We start from the raw sequence: 19395 nt of genomic DNA, 5'->3' as shown, positions 1-19395 counted from the left end.
AACACATTTAAGAACAGGCACGTCAACCCATGCTCGTGTCTTTCATTCTGATGGATTCCAAGTCACACATTCCCACTAGAGAAGATCAGGGAAATAAAGGCAAGTTTAAAATAGGCTCCTGTCCACCGAGTGCCTTGTTGTGCACATGCCCCGCCCACCTGAAACTCTGAACCCAGGCCCTGGAATCTTCCATTGACTGGGGAGAGAAAGGTGACCTGGAGTGAGGTTCAACCCTGAGAGCAAGACCCAGCCCTGGAGCTTCGGCCTACCCCCGCCCCGACCCCCCGGCGGCCCCCTCTTCCTCTGCTCTCTCACCTCCCACTGGCTACCTTCTGGGGCTCCCATCCAAGAGATGCTCAGTCTTCCTCGGGAGCGCCCTGAGGGAAAGCAGGAGTTGGGGGATCGGACACCAGTTTGAGACACCTGTCCCCACCCCTAAGCTCCTCTGCCTCTGCCGCTGTGCGGTCTGAAGCGATTCGCCTCCCCAGCTGTGGGGTGAGGTTTGCGGGAGCTTCGGTGCGATGCTGGGAGTACTTGTGCAGCCTTCCTCTTGCTCGCCTTCGCCCTCGTGCTCCTGGTGGCGCAAAGGTGCCAGAGGACTCCTGACTGGCTGACGGCCCTGTCCCGAGCCCTCCCCTTGCCCCGCTCCCGTTACCCCCGCCGTCCTGACCTTCCCAGGCCCTTGCCTGGCCCGGACCTCCAGCTCACACCCTGCGCTCAGCCTGGGTGCTTTCCTCCCTGGCCGGGCACCGTGCTCCGGGCGGCCCCGCCCACGGCTTGGGCGACCAGCTGACAGACGAGCTGGGGACGGGCTGGTGGGGCGCGTGGGGTTGGTCTCCACACCTGAACCCCGGTGGCTCTGTGGATGGAGCCCCGGCCCAGACCAGGCAGGTGTGCGGGGTCCCGGAAGCCGTGCGTGTGTGAGATGGCCCAGGGAGGCGCCGAGGAGGCCCTCTGGGGTGACTCTGGGGCTCCCCGAGGTGAGGGCCCAGGGAGACAGCGAAGACACGCCCCGAGGTGGGAAAGACAAGCTGTGGGGAGGAGGGATAGGTCAGTCAAGGTCAAGGAAGATGCCCATGGCCCAGGAGGTCAGGTGGAGCTAGAGACGGGGCGGCGGCTCTGAGGGCCGCCCATCAGGAGGGGTGCAGGTGAGCAGAGGCGGAGGAGCTGCGGTGTGGGGCCCAGCCTGGCACCCTCGATCTTCTGAGGCCCCAGAAAGCGGATTACCCCACAAAGCCCCTCAAGCTGACTTCCCAAATCCCCAGTAGTGCTTCTCTGTCCCAGTGAGGGTTAACCCCACCTACATAAGGCCCTCCCCCCTGTCTCCTTCCCATGATCCTTCCAGAAACTTCTTACTGTTCCACTCCTCCTTGGGCTCCAAGCCTGAGCAAGCGCTGCCCCCACCCCAGAGGTGAGCAGGTCTGCTGAGAATGAGGAGGGTGGTGCCCCCCTCACCAACACAGGGCTCCCCGCTCTGTCCGGGGCAGGGGCGGGGTGCACGGGGTCAGAGGGGCAGGGGAAGGAAAGGCAGTTTCCTGAGGATTGCTGTGTGACCTTCTCAGAGAAACCATAGTAATAACAGCCCCCCTCATGTGTTACGCTCTTACTGAGCACCAGGCACGGGAACACTTCGTTTCCCCAACTACACCACAGGAAACGTACTTTTGAAACCCCTTTTCACAGACATGGAAACTGAGGCTCAGAAAGGCTGAGCACCGGCTCAAGGCTGCGGCTGGCCTAAGCCGGAGCAGGTCTTTAAATTGGGCTCTGGGGGCACCTGGGCGGCTGGGCAGTTGAGTGTCTGCCTTCAGCCCAGGGCATGACCCCGGGGTCCCGGGATCGAGTCCCGCGTCGGGCTCCCTGCCCAGAACCTGCCTCTCCCTCGGCCTGTGTCTCTCCCTCTCTGCGCGTCTCAGGAATAAATACGTACATTCATATAAACTGGACTCTGTCTGGGCTCTCTCCACACTCCCCCTGGGCCGGCTGGGTCTGAGGAGGCACAGACTCTGGCCTCGGCCTCCTCACCTCACAGCCACTCTGGGCTTGAGCTGCAAACATGGGGTCTGGGGGCAGGTGAGAGGCCAGCCTGCCTGGGACCGGGCCAGGTCGGGGACAGGAGGCGAGGCCGCCCGAGAGCTTGGAGCAGGGCTCAGGGGCTGCGTCCTCACGCCCTCCCCTTCTGCAGGCCTGATGGCACCTGGAGGGGACTCCACCTTGGGCCACGGGCCTCCCTGCCTCCAGGCCGGCCTTGCACCCTACATTAGACCCATTCCCCTGTGTGATGGGAGCCCCCTCGGTGCTGGATGTGCGGGGAGCCCCCTTCCAGGGTCCCAGGAACCTCGGCCCTAAGCAGCTCCCTATCAAGGGCTCAGGTGGGAACCAGGAGGGTGGAAAGCTGGAGCCACAGAGACTACCACACGCAGGGAGCCTCACAGCGCACGGACGCACACACATCTGCCAGACACACAATTGCTCCCAGACATATGCCCAGGCGCCCAAAGAGATTTACAGTCCTGGGGGGATCTGGAGTCCACACCTCCGCTCAGGCTTCGGCCTTGGATGGCCAGCAGGTGGAGAGCACAGGGCAGAAAGGCGGGGGGAGGGGGACCGGGCAGCCGGGGGGCGGGGGGGGGGGGAGCAGGGGGCCGCGGGCTTGGGGGCACCTTGGTATCACCGCAGGTGCGGCGGTTGATCCCCTGTGGAGACAGTAAAGATTAAGAGGCTCACAGGCCGCCCGCCCGGCAGTGCCCTGGGAGCAGCGTCCTGGAGCGGAGCCGCTGCTGCAGGGGCAGCTGGGGCAGCTGCTGTGTGACAGACAGACAGACAGGCAGGCAGGCAGGAGGCCGGAGAGGAGAGGCTTGGGGGGAAGGAGGGAGAGCACCAGGGCCGGGGGAGGGACAAGTGGAAACAGGAGCCCCAGGTGGGGACAGGGAGGCTCCGCAGGCGGCGGGGCTGCCCCCAACATGGCCATCGCTGCGCCCAGGAAGGCATCCCCGGGCCGCTGGGGCCTGGGAGAGGAGCCCGCAGGTAGGCTTTCCAGGGGCCCGGGGGCAGGGGCCTGGGGCTTTGGGGGCAGAGCTCCCGAGGGGGTGGTCGGACGGTCCCGACACTGTAGCAGGTGGCCTGGCCTGGGGCTGCCCCGCAAGGGGACGGGGCTCCCTCTGGCCGGGAGACCCAGGGTGCTGCCCTGCGGGGGGCGGGTCCCAGGCTGTGAGCCCACCCTGCCCCCAGGCCTGGGCCCCCCGCTGCAGTGTCGGGTGTGCGGGGACAGCAGCAGCGGGAAGCACTACGGCATCTACGCCTGCAACGGCTGCAGCGGCTTCTTCAAGAGGAGCGTGAGGCGGAGGCTCATCTACAGGTGAGGGGGGGGTGGGAGGATGAGGGGATGGAGGATGGGGGGCGGGGCGGCGGGGGGATGGGGATGGAGGGATGGGGGATGGAGGGATGGGGGACGGGGGTGGGAGGATGGGGGATGAGGGATGGGGGATGGGGGTGGGAGGATGGGGGATGGGGATGAGGGATGGAGGGATGGGAGATGGGGGATGGAATGATGAGGGATGGGGTGGGGGGATGGGGGATGGGGTGGGAGGATGGGGGATGAGGGATGAGGGATGGGGGATGGGGGTGGGAGGATGGGGGATGGGGGATGGAGGGATGGGAGATGGGGGATGGAGGGATGAGGGGGTGGGAGGATGGGGGGTGGGGGCGGGGGATGGGGGATGGGGCGGAGGGATGTGGGATGGAGGGATGGGGATGGGGGCAGGGGAGTGGGGGACGGGGGCTCTTGGGGCTCCCCCTCCTGCCCCGCGCCCCCAGGAGGATGACATTCGGGGAGGAGGGACCGGCGCCCGGTCCCGGACCCGTCCAGGGCCTACGGGGGCGCTGACGCCTGGGGGGGGCCCCTGCCGCAGGTGCCAGGTGGGGGCGGGGACGTGCCCGGTGGACAAGGCGCACCGGAACCAGTGCCAGGCCTGCCGGCTGAAGAAGTGCCTGCAGGAGGGCATGAACCAGGACGGTGAGGCGGGGGCCCCGGGGAGGCGCCCCCGGCCCGGGGAGGGGCCCCCGCGCCCCGCTGACGGCCGCCGCCCCCGCAGCCGTGCAGAACGAGCGGCAGCCGCGCAGCGCAGCCCAGGTGCGGCCGGGCAGCGGGGCCCCCGCCTCGGAGCCGGCGCTGGAGTCCCTGGGGGCCCCGCCGGCCCCTGCGTCCGCAGCCCCGGGCCACCACCACTTCATGGCCAGCCTCATCACAGCCGAGACCTGCGCTAAGCTGGAGCCGGAGGACGGTAGGTGCGGGCGGCTGATGCGGGGGGCCCTGAGCACCCCGCCCCTGCCCCTGCCCCTGCCTCGGCCTGGGGCCGATGTCACCAGCCCTCCTCCCACAGCCGAGGAGAACATTGATGTCACCAGCAACGACCCCGAGTGCCCCTCGTCCCCGTACTCCTCCTCGCCCCCCTGTGGCCTGGACAGCATCCAGGAGACCTCGGCGCGCCTTCTCTTCATGGCTGTCAAGTGGGCCAAGAACCTGCCCGTGTTCTCCAACCTGCCCTTCCGCGATCAGGTGAGGGTGGCCCGGGCCACACTGAGCCAGCGGCGTTGTGCAGGTGATGCCAGGGGCCCCTGGAGCTTGGCGACGCCAGCTACATGTCTCAGGGACGTGACCGTTGGGGGTGCTCACCTCTCTGGGCAGAGATGAGAGTGGGGGTGCACCTAGGGCCGCACAGTGCCTATGGAGCCTGAGGTACCCCCCCCACCCCGACAAAGGTCTACCGCCCCCTGCACGTGATAGGGCAGTCTGCACACCCTGAAGAGTGCAAGCGCGACCCCCAGGGGCACAGATGACTCGGACTCCGGGGCTCGGGGTCAGCCTAACCTCCTCACCTGTGCGACCGCCCTGCGAGCTTCTCAAGGCCAAGCCGACTTAGGAAAGGGAGAAGAGGCACGCTGAGGGGTGGCGTGGGCTGTCTGCTGAGCACGCCCAGCCTGGGATGCTCATGGGGACTGTCCCTGAGGCTTCCCAACTTCCACGGCCCCAGGCCTTCCTACATGTTCCAGCAGAGGCTCTGGACGAACGAGGAGGGTGTCTTGGAGTCTGGGCAGCCGGGCCAGATCGTACCGAAGCCCAGAGCTCTGGGCCCCTGGCCACTGCCAGGCAGAGGTCAGGACACGGCCCAGGCATCTAGGACCAGGGCCCAGGGGAAGGTGGCAGAGGCTCAGGCTGAGCCAGAGGTGTCGCATGTCACACCCACTCCTCCCTTGAGCACAGGTGATCTTGCTGGAGGAGGCGTGGAGCGAACTCTTCCTCCTCGGGGCCATACAGTGGTCTCTGCCTCTGGACAGCTGCCCGCTGCTGGCCACCCCCGAGGGCCCCGCCGGCAGCTCGCAGGGCCGCCTGGGCCTGGCCAGCGCCGAGAGTCGCATCCTGCAGGAAACCATCTCACGCTTCCGGGCACTGGCGGTGGACCCCACGGAGTTCGCCTGCATGAAGGCCCTGGTCCTCTTCAAACCAGGTAGCTGAGTCTCCGCCCAAGCCTGGGGCTGAAGAATGGGAATTCCAGGGATCTCCTTCTGCCTCTCCCTGTCTCCATCCACCCCACAGAGACCCAGACGGGGGCAGACTTCTTCCCTGGGCAGCGGCGAGGCACAGGACTGGGCTCCCCCCGCCAAGGGGCCTGGCTGACTGTGGTGGGGGCCGGCAGGGTGGGCCGGGAGCGGGGCTCACTGCTGATGCTTTTCTCCAGAAACTCGGGGCCTGAAGGATCCTGAGCACGTGGAGGCCTTGCAGGACCAGTCCCAAGTGATGCTGAGCCAGCACAGCAAGGCCCACCACCCCAGCCAGCCTGTGAGGTGACCTGAGCCTAGGCCTGCCTGCCCATCTGTCCCTTCACCTCTCTACCCCTCCCCCTCCCTCACCCCCACCTCTTTCACACCATCTCTGGTGTCGCTGATGAGACGGCCTGAAGATATGAGTTCACCCAGCACAAATCCAGCATCTACTGTGTGCCAGGCCCCAGAAGTAGGGATGGAAATGAGCATAAGACACAGTGAGAGCCACCCTCATCAAATAGTGAGGGCTCAGACACCCTACATCTCTATCTACGTATCTATACAGGTGTCTAGGACAGGAGTCCAGGCTGGAAGGTGTAACAGATTGCTGCCAGTGAGAAGGTGGGAGATTGAGCTAGAACAGCACTCTGGGGCCAGCCTGTCCAGGACTTTGGATGCCAGCCAAAGGCCATAAGTGATTTAGTAGGCAGAGGGGAGACACTGCAAATTTTGAGCAGGAGGGTGTTGTACACAGAGCTAGAGTACGGGATATATGACCAGGGAGGGAAGCACACACTGCCATCATCCAGGGGAGTCCATGGAGTCCTGCTCTTGGGGAGTAGGAATGAAAGGGAGAGGACGGTTGTAGGAACCTCCAGGAGGCCGAATGGGTCAAACTTGGCACTTGGATGGAGGGATATAAGGAGCAAGAGAAGAGGTGCTATTTGGGAGAAGAGGGGATCAAGAAATAAATAGGAAAGTCAGGAGGAAGAGAGAGTTTTAAGGGAACATGACGAGGTCTGTTGGAGCTGCAGAGGAACATCTCGTAGGAATGCACTAGGCTAATAAGCCAAACACCTGGACGAGAGCCCGGCCATGGCTGGGTTTGGGGGCAGTAGCTACAGGCTGAGACCGTGGCTGGGGGGTACGGGGGCGGGAGCCAGTGCTCTGAGCTGCCCCAGCGTGGCCCAGCACCAGCAGATGCATTGGAGCCTCGGCAAGGCTGACCCTTGGCCCCCCGGGCATCTGTTGGCTATTTTAGGCCATATTATTTGCATTCTTTGGGGGGCTCTCAGCAGCTCACTCTGGAGAAGTAAGCAAATGCGAGCATCTTCAAATCACCTCTAATCTGAGAAATTATCTCAAGAGGTCATTTCCCTTTAAAAAGAGTCCAAGTATATAAGGAATATACCGTGTTGTCCAGAAAGATTTCTGTTGCTTGGGAGCACGCGGGAAGGGCTGTCCCTTGACAGAGCATCCTAAGAGCAGTCATCCCAGACACTAACACCAGTAGCCCTCCCAGGCTGTGCTTCTGTTGGGATCAGCTCCCAGAGACGTCTGAGCATACTGGTTTTGTGCCCAACTTCCAATTCCAATTCTGGTTAAGATTTCCTATGTCACTTCTACAGCAGCTGAATGCCAACTACACGCAGAACTGAGCAACTGAGCGCTGAGAGAGAGGTTTGGGGTTCCCTAAGTCCATGTGTTTCAGTTTGTAAAAACTGCAATACCCAGGAGGAGATAGTTTTCATCATAACTCAGAACACACACAGACACTGAAACAAAGTTCAACAAAATAGTATCCTAATAGCCTTATTTTGTAGACAGCAAGTTACTGTTTCTATTTTATTATTTTTAAAAAAGATGTTACGTATTTATTCATGAGAGGCACGCAGAGAGAGAGACATTGGCAGAGGGAGAGGCAGGCTCCCTGTGGGGAGCCCTATGTGGGACTTGATCTCAGGACTCCGGGGTTGCGACCTGAGCTGAAGGCAGATGCTCAACCACTGAGCCACCCAGGTGTCCCTATTTATTATTTTTTTTAAAGGCTGGTGGTAATCCAGTAAGTTTAATTTCAGAACCACTGGTGGATGAATTCCTGCAATTTGAAAAACAATTTCTCCACTTAACTTCCTAGTTACTTCTTCCTACAACTCCCTAGCTCAGAAAAACAAGGAAGGAACAAGCAAGAGATGCACAACTGCTGTGCCACCCACTTGGCACTTGCAAGAGAAAGAAAGCCCCCGAGTTGACAAAAACAAGTCCCACAGATCACTAGGAGATGAGGGAAAGCCTCCCACAGGCCTCCATGGAGGGAGTTGAGCATGGAGTTGCCCCACTTAGAAGTGACCTCCTTCATGTTGGGCATTGACCTCTGTTGATCCCTCCCATCTGTCCTTCCCGCCTCCCCCCATCTGTCTTTTGGCTTCACCATCCATCTTCTCTGCACTGGGGACCCTTGCTTGGCGGATGGTTTGATGACTGACTCATTCATTCATTCATTCATTCATTCATCATTCATTTAATAGGCTCCACACCCACCATGGAGAACAAAGTGGGGCTTGAACTCATGACCCTGAGATCAAAATCTGAGCTGAGATCAAGAGATACTCCACCAACTGAGCCACTCCAACAAACTCCCTCTCTTAAAAAAAATTTTTTTTTAAATAGTTATTTAAAACTGCAATTGTTTTTCTCCTGGATGAGTATCTCACGCACCAAAATCATTCCTCAATTTCAGAACACTTTTACTACTGGCTACTCTATCATCCTAGGTGGCTTACCGAGGGAATTTATATTCTTATTCAAATATACATAGTATTAATCATTATATAATTATCATAATCATATATAGGATTACTACATCCTATACAGTATTGATAGAAGTAAATTCTCACTTTACAGTCTTTGCATATAATAAGCTATTTATTCACTGTTTTTATCCCACTGCCCCCATGACTCATGCTCAGAAGCTGATAATAAAACTGATGGTGTCCTCTCTCCTGTTCAGGTTTGGAAAATTGCTCCTGCTTCTTCCATCTTTGAGGTTTATCACTTCTGAACGAGTTGAGCTCCTCTTTTTCCGCAAGACCATAGGGAATACTCCAATGGAGAAGCTCCTTTGTGATATGTTCAAAAACTGAGGGAGGTGGAAGTAAAATGCATTTAACTACTCTGGAAAACAACCTACCGAAGCCAAACGTTTGCCTGCCCTGTGACCTAGCAGTTCCACCTGTAGGTATGTGTACTCAGCAGAGGTGTCCACAAAAAGATATTATAAGAATATTCACAGTAGCTTTATTCGTGATAGCCCCTGACTGTACATTGGCAGTAGGATGGATTAATAAATTGTGGTATATTCATGTAATGGAAAACAGCAATCAAGAATGAACTACCAACACATGTGACAACATGGATGGCTTTCACAGACATAAAAGTAGAACAGAAGAACTTTCCCAAGCACAGGTTCTGCTTATACAAAGTTCAAGAACAGGCAGGACTAACCAGTGGTGGTGGAAGCTGGAATAGTACTTACCTGGGGCGGGGGGCGGGTTGAGAGGTGGGGTGGTTGGGAAAGGGCCCAAAGAAGCCCTCTGGTGGCTGGAAATGTTCTTGATTTTGATCTAGGTGGTGGTTTCACTCATCATAAAAATTAGCTGCGCACTCAAGATTTGTGCACTTTACTGTATTATGTTAAATCTCAATCAGAACGTGAAAAAAATAAAAAATAAAACCAAGAAAACAAATGTGTTAAAGGCTCTCTGTTGGAGGACACCGAAGGAGTGAGCACGGGCTCTTGGATTCCATCTGGCTTCCATGCCAAGGCAGAGTCCAGGTACAACAAAGCCAAGCCCAGCTCCAAAATCTCCCACAGGAGTCAAAACCCAGCCTCTCTCCAGCTGGGGTCCCACCAACCCACACGCTCTCTCAGTATTTCTCTTCCTGTCCTTCCTCACCCCTCCGTAAACAAAGCGAGCACATCTGACTCAACACCAGGCATCTACAGGCACTTTTTTAAAAAACAGATTTTATTTATTCATTCATGAGACACAGACAGAGAGGCAGAGACACAGGCAGAGGGGGAAGCAGGCTCCCTGCAGGGAGCCCGATGCGGGACTCCATCCCAGGACCCCGGGATCACACCCTGAAACGAGAGCAGATGCTCAACCGCTGAGCCCCCGGGGGTCCCCAGGCACTGTTTTAGAAGAGGACTCTCTATCAGGACTCTCTATCACGTCCTAATTCCTTCTGGAGAGTTGCTCAAACCTCCTCCTTTGCAAAGACAGACCCAAAAGACCTAGGAAATGATAGTAATGCAAAAAGTTAACATCCGTTGAGCACTATATGACACACCAGGCAATGAGAAGGGCAGTTATTCAATCCTCAGATTAGCGCTGGGACAGGGACCAGTCATCCCCAGTGATAAATGGAAAAATTGAGGCTTGGAGAGAACTTAAACCCTGGTGTGACTCTGTGACTCTGCTTAACTCTGGTTCTGCCGTCCCCCCACAGACCCTCCACTCCAGAATGGCTGAATGATTCTCTTGCAGTTCCTGTCCTCAAAGAAGAAACTTCTTGCTTGAAGTCAAGAAGGAGATGGTTGTGTGAGAAATCTGTGAAATCCTAGGGGTTTCTTGCCCTTTGGCCAGGGTATGAATTCTCCTAGCTCACAGAGATATCCTGCCTTGATGGAAGGAGGTGGTTTCGGACACTCTGCCCTGGGAATGACAATAGCCAGGCTAGTGCCCAGAGAGGAGAGTATGGCAAATGTTGCCCAGCTTGAGCTCTTCCCATTAGAGCACTTAAACTATTCTTGATCTTCTTTATATATGTATGTAAAGAGAAAGAGAGAAAGTAAGAGCGAGTGGGGATGAGGGGCAGAGGGAGAGAGAGAGAGAATCCTAAGCAGGCTCCACACCCAGCACATAGCCCAATTCAGGGCTCAATCCCACAACCTTGAGACCATGACCTGAGCTGAAATCAAAAGTTGGATCCTCAACTGACTGTACCACCCAGGCGCCCCATTTTCTTGATCTTCCAAAAGCATCAGGCCATTTAATGTCTATAATGCCGTTACACCATCCAGTTCCCTATCACAGGTTTTATCCATAAGGTTTAAAGACTTGCATATAGAAAGCCTGAGCGAAGGCACTGTGGCATGAAAGGCGGCTGAAACAGGACCAGCTAGGCCCTGGACGTCTACCCTACCATCACACGTCTCAGAACATAGGAGTGCAGAAGTGGCCTGTTGGAAGTTTGCAGCCTGGTGTCTGGGATGTGTGAGCACAGCAATTCTACACTGGGAGACTGTTTGGGATCTCCAGGAGGAAGTCTTAGGGAGTAAGAGGAGGTATATAAACTGCATTATCTGTGGTAAACCTGGCATCAATACTACCCTCCCTCCTAAGGTCCGGTCCTCACTGCAGAGATGCCAGGAACTACATTTCCCAGGATGCCTTTCCCCTTCTGGCTTGCTAAAGGAGACAGGCACTCATGTGAGGCGTGGGCCGTAAAGGATGAAGTCATTCTTCTCTGGAGGCAGTTGCAGCCAGCTGTGTGAGAAGATGGGAGATTTCAGGCAGCCTTCTTTAGGATTGCAGTAGCTTCCAGGCATGCTCTTAACTTCGATCTTTTGGCTGAGATCTGTGTTGGCTTCCTCAACCTATGAGAGCTTCTCTGATCTTTGTTTTTCCAGTTCTTCCAGTGTTTAGTGTTAAACCCCTAATTCCTGTATTATGTCCTTCTTACCTGAAATATGCTGAATGGCTCTTGTTTTCCTAATACAATACAGAACTCAGTTGATCTCAGGATTAATTCAACATTTTGCCATAAATTGGCGCACTGAAACTCCAACGGATAACAGCTTTCATTGCACTTAGGGGTGTTGCTAGGAGAGGGAATACTGTGAAAGCTTTTTTGCCTTCAAAGCCATTAATGTCTTTGGTTATGAAGCACACAGAGGCAACCTCCGTGGGCCTATCTGGGCCTTTTTTTCAGCTGCAGTTTTCAGATTGTGAGACAGTCATCCTCTTCCACCCTAGGGACTGTTTAATGGTAGGAAAGGCAGAGAGAGACACAAGGATGCCAAGAAATACTGTTCAAATTAATAAATATAACCTGAGAGTGGAAGCCAGATATTGGGGATGGCTAGTCCTCATCTGGTGGACATCTGTAGTTTTCCTCCACTAAAATTCAAGCTCCACAGGGTTAGGGAGCTTTGTTTGTAGCAATGCATGCAAACACCTGGGACAGTAACTGTGAGTGTTCAGCAAATATTTGTTGGATGAATGGCTAAAAGGCCACCCAGAGCCGGGAAGTGACATACTCAACTAGGAAGCTGAGATGCCCACAGATTCAACAATCAGGTATTATCTGTGTCTTATCTGCTTTCATGCATTTGGGAACCCCCAATCTCATTTAACTTGCTCATCCAATATTTAAGCAAGGGCACTTTTTGTTGGGTGCTAGGGATCTAAGAGTCAGCAAGATAGCACATTTCTTGTCTTGCAAACTTACATGAGTTTTTTGATGCCACAAATACTGGGTGCTGTTGAGAACACAAGACATCTAACCCAGTTCAAGGTGGGGGGGGGGGGATTTCCAGTAAACTGCCCTTTATATGGAGACCTGAGAGTCAGTGGGAGTTATAAGCAGAGTAAACCTGAGGAAGAGAACTCATTTTCAGATGTGAAAACTGACAACCAAAAAGGGCCCAAGTCACATAGTGGCGGAATGAAAATGACAACTTAGGCATGAATTCCTGAGCCCTCTATTAGTAGATGTTGCTACTCCTTCGCTATGAAGAGCTTTTTTGGAGAGGATCCTAAATGTAGACTTACTGTTATCACTGTCCACCTAGCTCTAGGCTGATTAAATGGAGTCTTAAGAGCTAGCAGCTAGCATCTATTACAGAAAACTAATAGCTTGAATCACCTTCACTCGAATTCAGCTGAGTTCCAAAAACTGCTGCTTCTGCTCTTTGTCACTTTGGGGCTCAATCCTTTTCTTAAGCAAAAATCAGCTTTACAAACAAAAATCACTGCTCTTCCTTGGAGTGGAACTGAAGTTTGGGTGGGGGCCGGGATGGTCAGAAAACAAACCACACATATTGCTGCTTCTGGAAGCTTTGTTCTTTAATGAGCCATGGAGTGACTTGTTCATCAAGCTGCTTTTGTGTAGCTATAGCTATACAGTGCATGTTCTGAGTGACACAAACTGCACTTTATACAGGTGATGTCTTGCTCTCCCCCCCCAAAAAAACAAAACAAAAAACCATCCCCAAAGGAAATTACAAAGTGCCTGTTGATTGCATCAGGAATGTAATCAGTTCCGTGGGTGAGATAAATCATTCTTTTTATAGAATTATTCTGTTAAACAGTAAAATGATATATTTCACAGGATATGTCCTTTTACAATACATAGTCTTTTAAAAATTTACACTCAGCATACTTATAAATTACTTTAAATCCATTAAAATAATATAATACTAATCTGTAATCCACACCTTTCCCCTAGTAAATACAATTACTCGGTTCAAAAGGTGCACCTTTTATATGACCTAAGAGGGTTGATAAATAGGTATTAAGTACAAATGAACACCAAGGTGATATGCCCCTTCGTGCAGCTTTCTTGAAGAATTTTAACCAAGAGACCAATAAGATCTAATAGATCCACCTCCATAATCATCATTTTGCTGTTAGCTTTTAACACCAAATCAAATGTGGGAGCAGTTCCAGAGAAAAGTGGGTGGGGCACAGAAAAACAAGGACTCCCTCAAATACCAAAGACTTCTACTACCAAAGCTAGCATGGTGTCATTCGGGGGGAGTGCTGGAAACTGTCACAAAGTTATGGATAGACATAACACATTTGTCAACACAGAATGATTCAAGCCCCAATGCCTAGCTTCCCCACCAAGGGGGAAAAAAGAGGAGAGGAGGTTGAGGAAAGCCATCTGGACTGTATTTCTTTTTAAAATTAAAACTCTCTTAACTTTGAACACATCCTGAGAATTTCTTCTGTATTTCACCAAAGTGCTTGTGAAAGGTACATGTTTGTTAGTCATAGTTAAAAACAAAAAAAACAAAAAAACAAAACAAAACATGGCCCATAGTCACTGAGGTGGGCCTCCAGAACCTTGCTGGACTCCTCCTTCTCTGACAGTGAAAACAACTCTATTGTCATGGAACATAGAAGTCTCCACTAACCTCCCAGCAGCAGGGTAGGAGCTGCAGTTGTTTTCCAAGGCATGAGAAGGTAGGGGCTCTGGTATCCCATCCCCTGACTTCAGGTCCCTCTGTTTCTGCAAGGTCCATATTGGGAACTCCATACCTCCCTTTATGTTTCCAGAAGCCCAGAGTGGCAAAGGAATTAAAATGGCAGGAAGTACAAAGTGCATTATAAACTAAGCATCCCACCTCCCTGATCCTTGCTGTTAAACAAATTTGTTTCACTTAATGATACACAATGTAACCTTAAAATCATACTTCTCTGCTTCTATCACATTTTCCATTATAAGGGATACCTTGGGTTTAATGGGGAGAAGTGAAAAACCTGGCTTTGTTTGGGGCTGGGAATGTGTGATATGAACAAATTGCTCTGTATTTTGGAGCTTGGGCTCCAAATGTGGGGCTGCCCTGTTGCTGCCACCCAGGGATTCTGTTTGTGGCATTTGAAATCAAAGAAAAGTAAAAGAGAAGCAATAGGAAGCACAATTTTTACATATATTAAGTTAAACATCTTCGTCATAAGTGATTGTACTACAGCATCACTCTGTGGTGACACAACTTTAACCGCGGAGAGGACCAGATAAGATCAGATGGAAGAAGATAACAGCACTTGGTTCTGACAGTTTTTAAGAGTTATGGCTTCATCTCTTCATCAGGCCACCAATACCTGTTACACTATCAGAAGAAAAGCTTTCTTCCCTTCAAAGGGAAGGTCCCACACTTGCTCTCCATTCTTACAATTGTGTGGATCTCTCCTCCCCACCACCCTTCACTCTGGCAGTTTGTTAAATGACTAGAAATCCACAAATCTAGCAACCGAAAAACAAGTATTTTTTATTTAATTTTATCCAAATTCAGGTTCAGGTCCCTGAGAAAAATTATAAAGTCTTTTAACATCCACTACCTAGTTCCTATAAAGTGACCTATATGAGTTTCTTTTTTTTTTTAAACTGCCAAAAACTTATTTTGCAAACAAACAAATACAGAAAATCTGCAAAAATTTAGAAGGGAGAACATATGCCAAGATGTGTTCTCCAGGCCGTTCCCTGGGGCCAAAGGAAATTATCCAACAAGGGTAAATCTCTTTTTTGTATGGTATTTAACCAATGTTCTGGAGCAAGTAGAGGGTAGTCAATGCCCAGCAGGACACTACTCTCCCAGGAATATTGAAACAACCTGTGCAGCTTGGCTTGGGGCCCCGGAGCACCAGCAGTCCCAATTGGACATAACCATGCTGAGGGGTTGGGTTTTCCTCTAGGAGAGTCTCCAAAGTTCTGATTTTTAAAAGGCTTTACATTTATTACTCCTCAGCACAAACAAGGCGGCGGATGTTTGTGGGATATAAAATCTAACACTTACTCATAACCATCATCATTCTGGAGATTTAAAAATATTCCTTTCCCTAGCTCATTTCTGAAACCAAACCAGGGAGAGAGAAGACTCCTGCTACCTTTAGCTGCCACTCAGAATGATGTTCTAAGCCTGACCTCCGGGGCTTGACAATAACCACTGAGGCAGTGACATGAGGTTCAGTGTTGTGTAACAGGAGAGAATCTGTCTTAACAAAAGGCTTAATATTTCCATAACTTCAAATCGAAGAAGTATGAAAAGAAAAAATAACCAAAATTCAGGTTACAGATGGTAAAGACTCTTTTTCAGAACAGTGCATGTGGTAGTTAGACAAGATGCATTTAGTAACTTTAAAAATAAACATTTTCACATACTTATCTCAAGAAAGAGTATCATGTTTCATTTTCCATATATTATAAATAGCAAAAACAGATTTCTAATCCCACAAATGCTAAGAAGCTTAAAATGCTATTGTAGCTCAGGTGTATGGAGACACCCAGTGGTGAAAAAGATGGTCTGATTTCTCCCTCAACCCAGGGATAGTGGCTTTCAACCCTATCCAATGGCTCCTAATCTGTGGGAAGAAATTCCACCAGGAGGAGGGAAGCATAAGGTTAAAAAGAAATATGCATCCTATACATATATATTTACAGTAAACTTCAGTAACCAGAATATTAACAAAAATAGCTTCAAGTAGTTCTTGATTTATTTTTTCATCTATTTAATACTGATGGTCTGAGGAAAAGAAGATGATAGCTAGATGGTTATATTAAAATTTTTTCTCTTACTTTTTGGCAGCTTTCTGTTAACACTTATTCATGCAGTGTTGTATATGAATGTTTTAGGAGAAGTGATTAAATGGTCATATTATTTGAGTTTGTGGTGGAATTCCACCAGCAGATGAACAAGTTCATATGTGATCTTCAGTTTAATCTATACAAAGAGGAAAGCCTGGGTGGATTAGGTGTTTAGGGATCACCATGTCTCTGAGACACTTAAAAAAAGATCAGAGGAACCTAATCCTAGGACCAGGAAGTATGAAAACAGGAGGGCAACTGAAACTTCAGCCCATGCAATATACTTGGCAGGAACTAACCAGGAGTGAAACCAGCATTATTATGACACTGAGTATCATCAAAAAACAAAACATGTACTCTCTGCTTCATCATGTGACCAGATGTCTGAGACATGCTCTGATGGCTTCATGGAAACAATTACTTTTTTACTTTCCTCAGAATATAACATGGAGTATTTCTCAAAAATCTTAAAATAGAGGGCTTAGGCTTTTATAAATCCTTGGAAAAAATTATATTCTACCCCAGCTCCTAACTATCCCAAAATAAACCCAAAGGCTCTTTTGCTTTCACTGTTAAGAAAGATTTATATGTTTTCTTCAAATGTCAAAAACCAGTGGTTCTCTCAGGCCCACCATGTCCCTCCTCGCCCCCCCAAGTTCAACACCCATCTCTGGGAAGGAAAAGAGGATGGAGGAGAGACAACTACGAAGACCTCCACAACTGACCCAAATCCCGCCCCAGGTGGCTCTGTTTAGTGAAATCTCCAGTCAAGTACAGCAGCCAAGGCACAGCTGGCACCATCCCCAGCAGGCTTCAAAGAGACCTTTCTGCTTCGGCAGGAGGCCCAAGAAATTAGCACACAAGTTCTCAGTTGTATGCTTGGGCAAGAGACAGGACCACAATTAGGATAGACTATTGTGGACGAGGGGATGAGAAGAGGCCCCAAAGATGAGATGTGTTTACCACTCTGTAGCCATGAAGGGACACACAGCTGCCAGTTCAGACCATAAACTCGTTATTTCCAAAGAGAGCTAGCTGTTGGGTGGAGCTGGAATCTGCGTCCACAGTTTTCCTGCGGCCAGACACGACTGTCCCCTCTGGGGTCTCTTTGGTTTTCTGAGGTGAGTTTTTCACATTCTTTAATTTTTGTTTGCCCTTTTCAGGGTTGAAGGTTCCTCTGCTGATGAATTGAGGTCTGTCTTCCAGGGATTTGGTCTGGCCCAATGGTCCTTCCATTCCCAGGGCCTCCCCAGCTGAGGCAGCTCGGTAGAATGGAGATTTAGAATAAATCTGAAATCGTTTTCTGGTCCCATGAGAAGATGCAGTGTTAGATGAACACAAAGTAGAGACTGAAGAGTCCACTGAGTCCAAAGAGTCTTGCTGCTTTTTTAGCTGCTTTCGTAATTTGCTTGAATGTTCAGACTTGCCAGCTGCCTTCAGGGAGCTAAGGGCTAAGCTTCTCTCTAATCCAAAGAAGAGATCAAAGCTATAAATGACACTTTCCAATTCATCATCCCATAATGAATAGGTTTCACTATTCCCATGTGGTGGGTGAGCTGAAGTCTGAAGGGTCCAGGCTGACCTACTCTGTGCATAACTTGAGAAGTTACCTATTTCTACATATATCATTTGAGAATCAATCCCAAGAAATCTGGAGTTTGACTACACCATTAGAGAGGCCTACAACTGTCACTATCATTTAAAATACTGCCAGGATACGTAGTAATTCTATGTCTCCCTGAGACATGCCAGGTAGTTAAATACCTCTTTTGGTATAAGCCTATCTCTCAGCAGGGCATAACTCCTGCCAACCACCCTTAGAACATGCATCATGGGTCAGTAAGACAATATATGTTGTGATGATTGGTTTTTCTCTGTGGTAAACAGAGGAGAAAACATTACACTGACAATAAAACTACATTGCATTAAAGGCTTGGTCTAATGAACAATATATAATGGAAGCTTCACAAAGATCAGTATATTTTAACTCGTTAGGACTTTGTCACCTGACAAAGTAGTCTCATTCTTGAAAGGATTTTGTCTTAGCTTGGGAATCCTTACTCCTTCCTTGCAAAACAAATCTGGAGTCTTTGTTCAAGTATGTTCACTTACCTGATTTCTCAGAGATGACACCTTCAGACTCAATATTCAAATTTTCTGAGCTATCAGCAGTCCCAATGGAGGCCTCAGACTCAAGAGTTTCATCATCAGAGGCCCGGGGTTCCAGTACTAGCATCTCAAACGTTAGCTCCTCCCTGTAAGAGAGAATCAAGAAATCCACTAGCATTTGATAAGAAGTGGAAGGAAGACTAGTAAGAAAAAAGACCCATGATGAAAGCAATTGGAAGTAGCAAGACAGTAACATTTCCTAGTGTTCCCATTCAAGGTGATGATAAAGACCCGCAAATCACAGTAATGATGAAGGCTACAAATAGCAAAGGCTGGGACCTATAATAGAGCCAAGAGTGAGGTGGGAAAAGATGCTGCAGCTGTTAAGATATTTTGGTAAAATGAATTCTGGGCTGGTAATCAGGAGATCACAGTTTTAAACTCATACATAATGTACTAGGAAAGAACTTTCCTCTCCCTGGACTTCAGCTTCCTCATCCACAAAACAAAGAGATTACATGAGATGATCTCTAAGATTCCTTCCAGCTCTTAAACTATTTTCCATGAACTGGCACTAACTGGCTACAGATGATATCCTCTACCTTAACCACCGAGACCTCTGAAGAAGTAAAACGTTGCATGACCTGTTCTGTCCTTTGCAGCATATGCCACCTCCACTCACAGCATTCTCTCTCTATTCCTCTTCATCAGGCACCCAATACCTCTCACTTGTGCCCTCTTGTGCCCTCGAGTCTGGGTACTTGGCTCCTAATCTGGCTTTCTCATGACTACTTGATGTCACTCTGATCTATGTTAATTAATGTCTTTGTAAAAGCTCACTTCAGTAGTCCACACTGAGCTGCCTTTGAGGCGCCTTTGTGTCACCTTTGTGTCGGCTACCTCTAACAACCTTTCCTCCACATTATGTGGGCACTTTCTCCAGTGGGCAGATCTTAAGAGTTTGTCACTACCTAGAAATATACCAGTCCACAACTGTCCACAACCTCCTTATCCTTCCACTTTTTACTCCCTTTCAGAGCTTTCTTAGCTTTGCTTTCACTCTGCCTAGGTCGAATCATTCATCCTTTAATACTTCCAATACCATTTTCATCAAAACTGAGACCCTCTTTTCAAACCATTCTTACATCAGAGAGAGAGCACCACTCCTGCCTTATCATACTCTGCACAACTGAGGCCCTGCTGCTTTTTTAGCTTGCCTAAGTTCTAGAATTAATCCTGGCAGGCAAAAAGTACTTTAACAGCTCCTATGTCTCCTAATGCATCAAGCTCTCAGACCTGGGATCCTGGAACTTATAAACAAAGACCCCCTTACAATTTTGAAGAGTCTTTATTGTCAGTTAAGAATCA

The 19395-nt window shown here is 50.6% G+C and overlaps 2 protein-coding genes across 8 annotated transcripts in view; one reads left to right on the top strand and one right to left on the bottom strand.

Annotated features, from left to right (window-relative positions):
• The first annotated feature begins 2914 nt into the window (after positions 1 to 2914).
• NR2E3 (nuclear receptor subfamily 2 group E member 3) lies at positions 2915 to 9075 on the top strand. Of its 2 annotated transcripts, XM_041745049.1 has the most exons (8): positions 2936 to 3027; positions 3232 to 3358; positions 3912 to 4015; positions 4095 to 4283; positions 4383 to 4558; positions 5264 to 5507; positions 5739 to 5844; positions 8555 to 9075. In XM_041745049.1, the coding sequence occupies exons 1-8, from the start codon at positions 2964 to 2966 to the stop codon at positions 8685 to 8687; spliced, it is 1143 nt and encodes a 380-aa protein (XP_041600983.1). In that variant the 5' UTR covers positions 2936 to 2963; the 3' UTR covers positions 8688 to 9075. The 2 variants fall into 2 exon arrangements, with proteins under 2 accessions (XP_041600982.1, XP_041600983.1); XM_041745048.1 differs by having other exon boundaries at positions 2915 to 3358.
• A 3581-nt stretch (positions 9076 to 12656) lies between these two features.
• The window catches only part of MYO9A (myosin IXA), a 271647-nt gene continuing 264908 nt past the window's right edge, over positions 12657 to 19395 (bottom strand). For all 6 annotated transcript variants that reach the window (XM_041746477.1, XM_041746479.1, XM_041746482.1 and 3 more), the window contains 2 exons: positions 18031 to 18173; positions 12657 to 17381 (listed from right to left, as the gene is read on the bottom strand). In XM_041746477.1, coding sequence (XP_041602411.1) covers positions 16918 to 17381; positions 18031 to 18173 — 607 coding nt within the window. In that variant the 3' untranslated portion in view covers positions 12657 to 16917. The remainder of the gene's footprint in view (positions 17382 to 18030; positions 18174 to 19395) is intronic.

This window comes from Vulpes lagopus, chromosome 2, assembly GCF_018345385.1.
Source record: "Vulpes lagopus strain Blue_001 chromosome 2, ASM1834538v1, whole genome shotgun sequence".
Classification (NCBI taxonomy): Eukaryota; Metazoa; Chordata; class Mammalia; order Carnivora; family Canidae; genus Vulpes; species Vulpes lagopus.
Note: the sequence above shows the minus strand (reverse complement) of the source record. Positions and strands in the feature narration are given on the sequence as shown.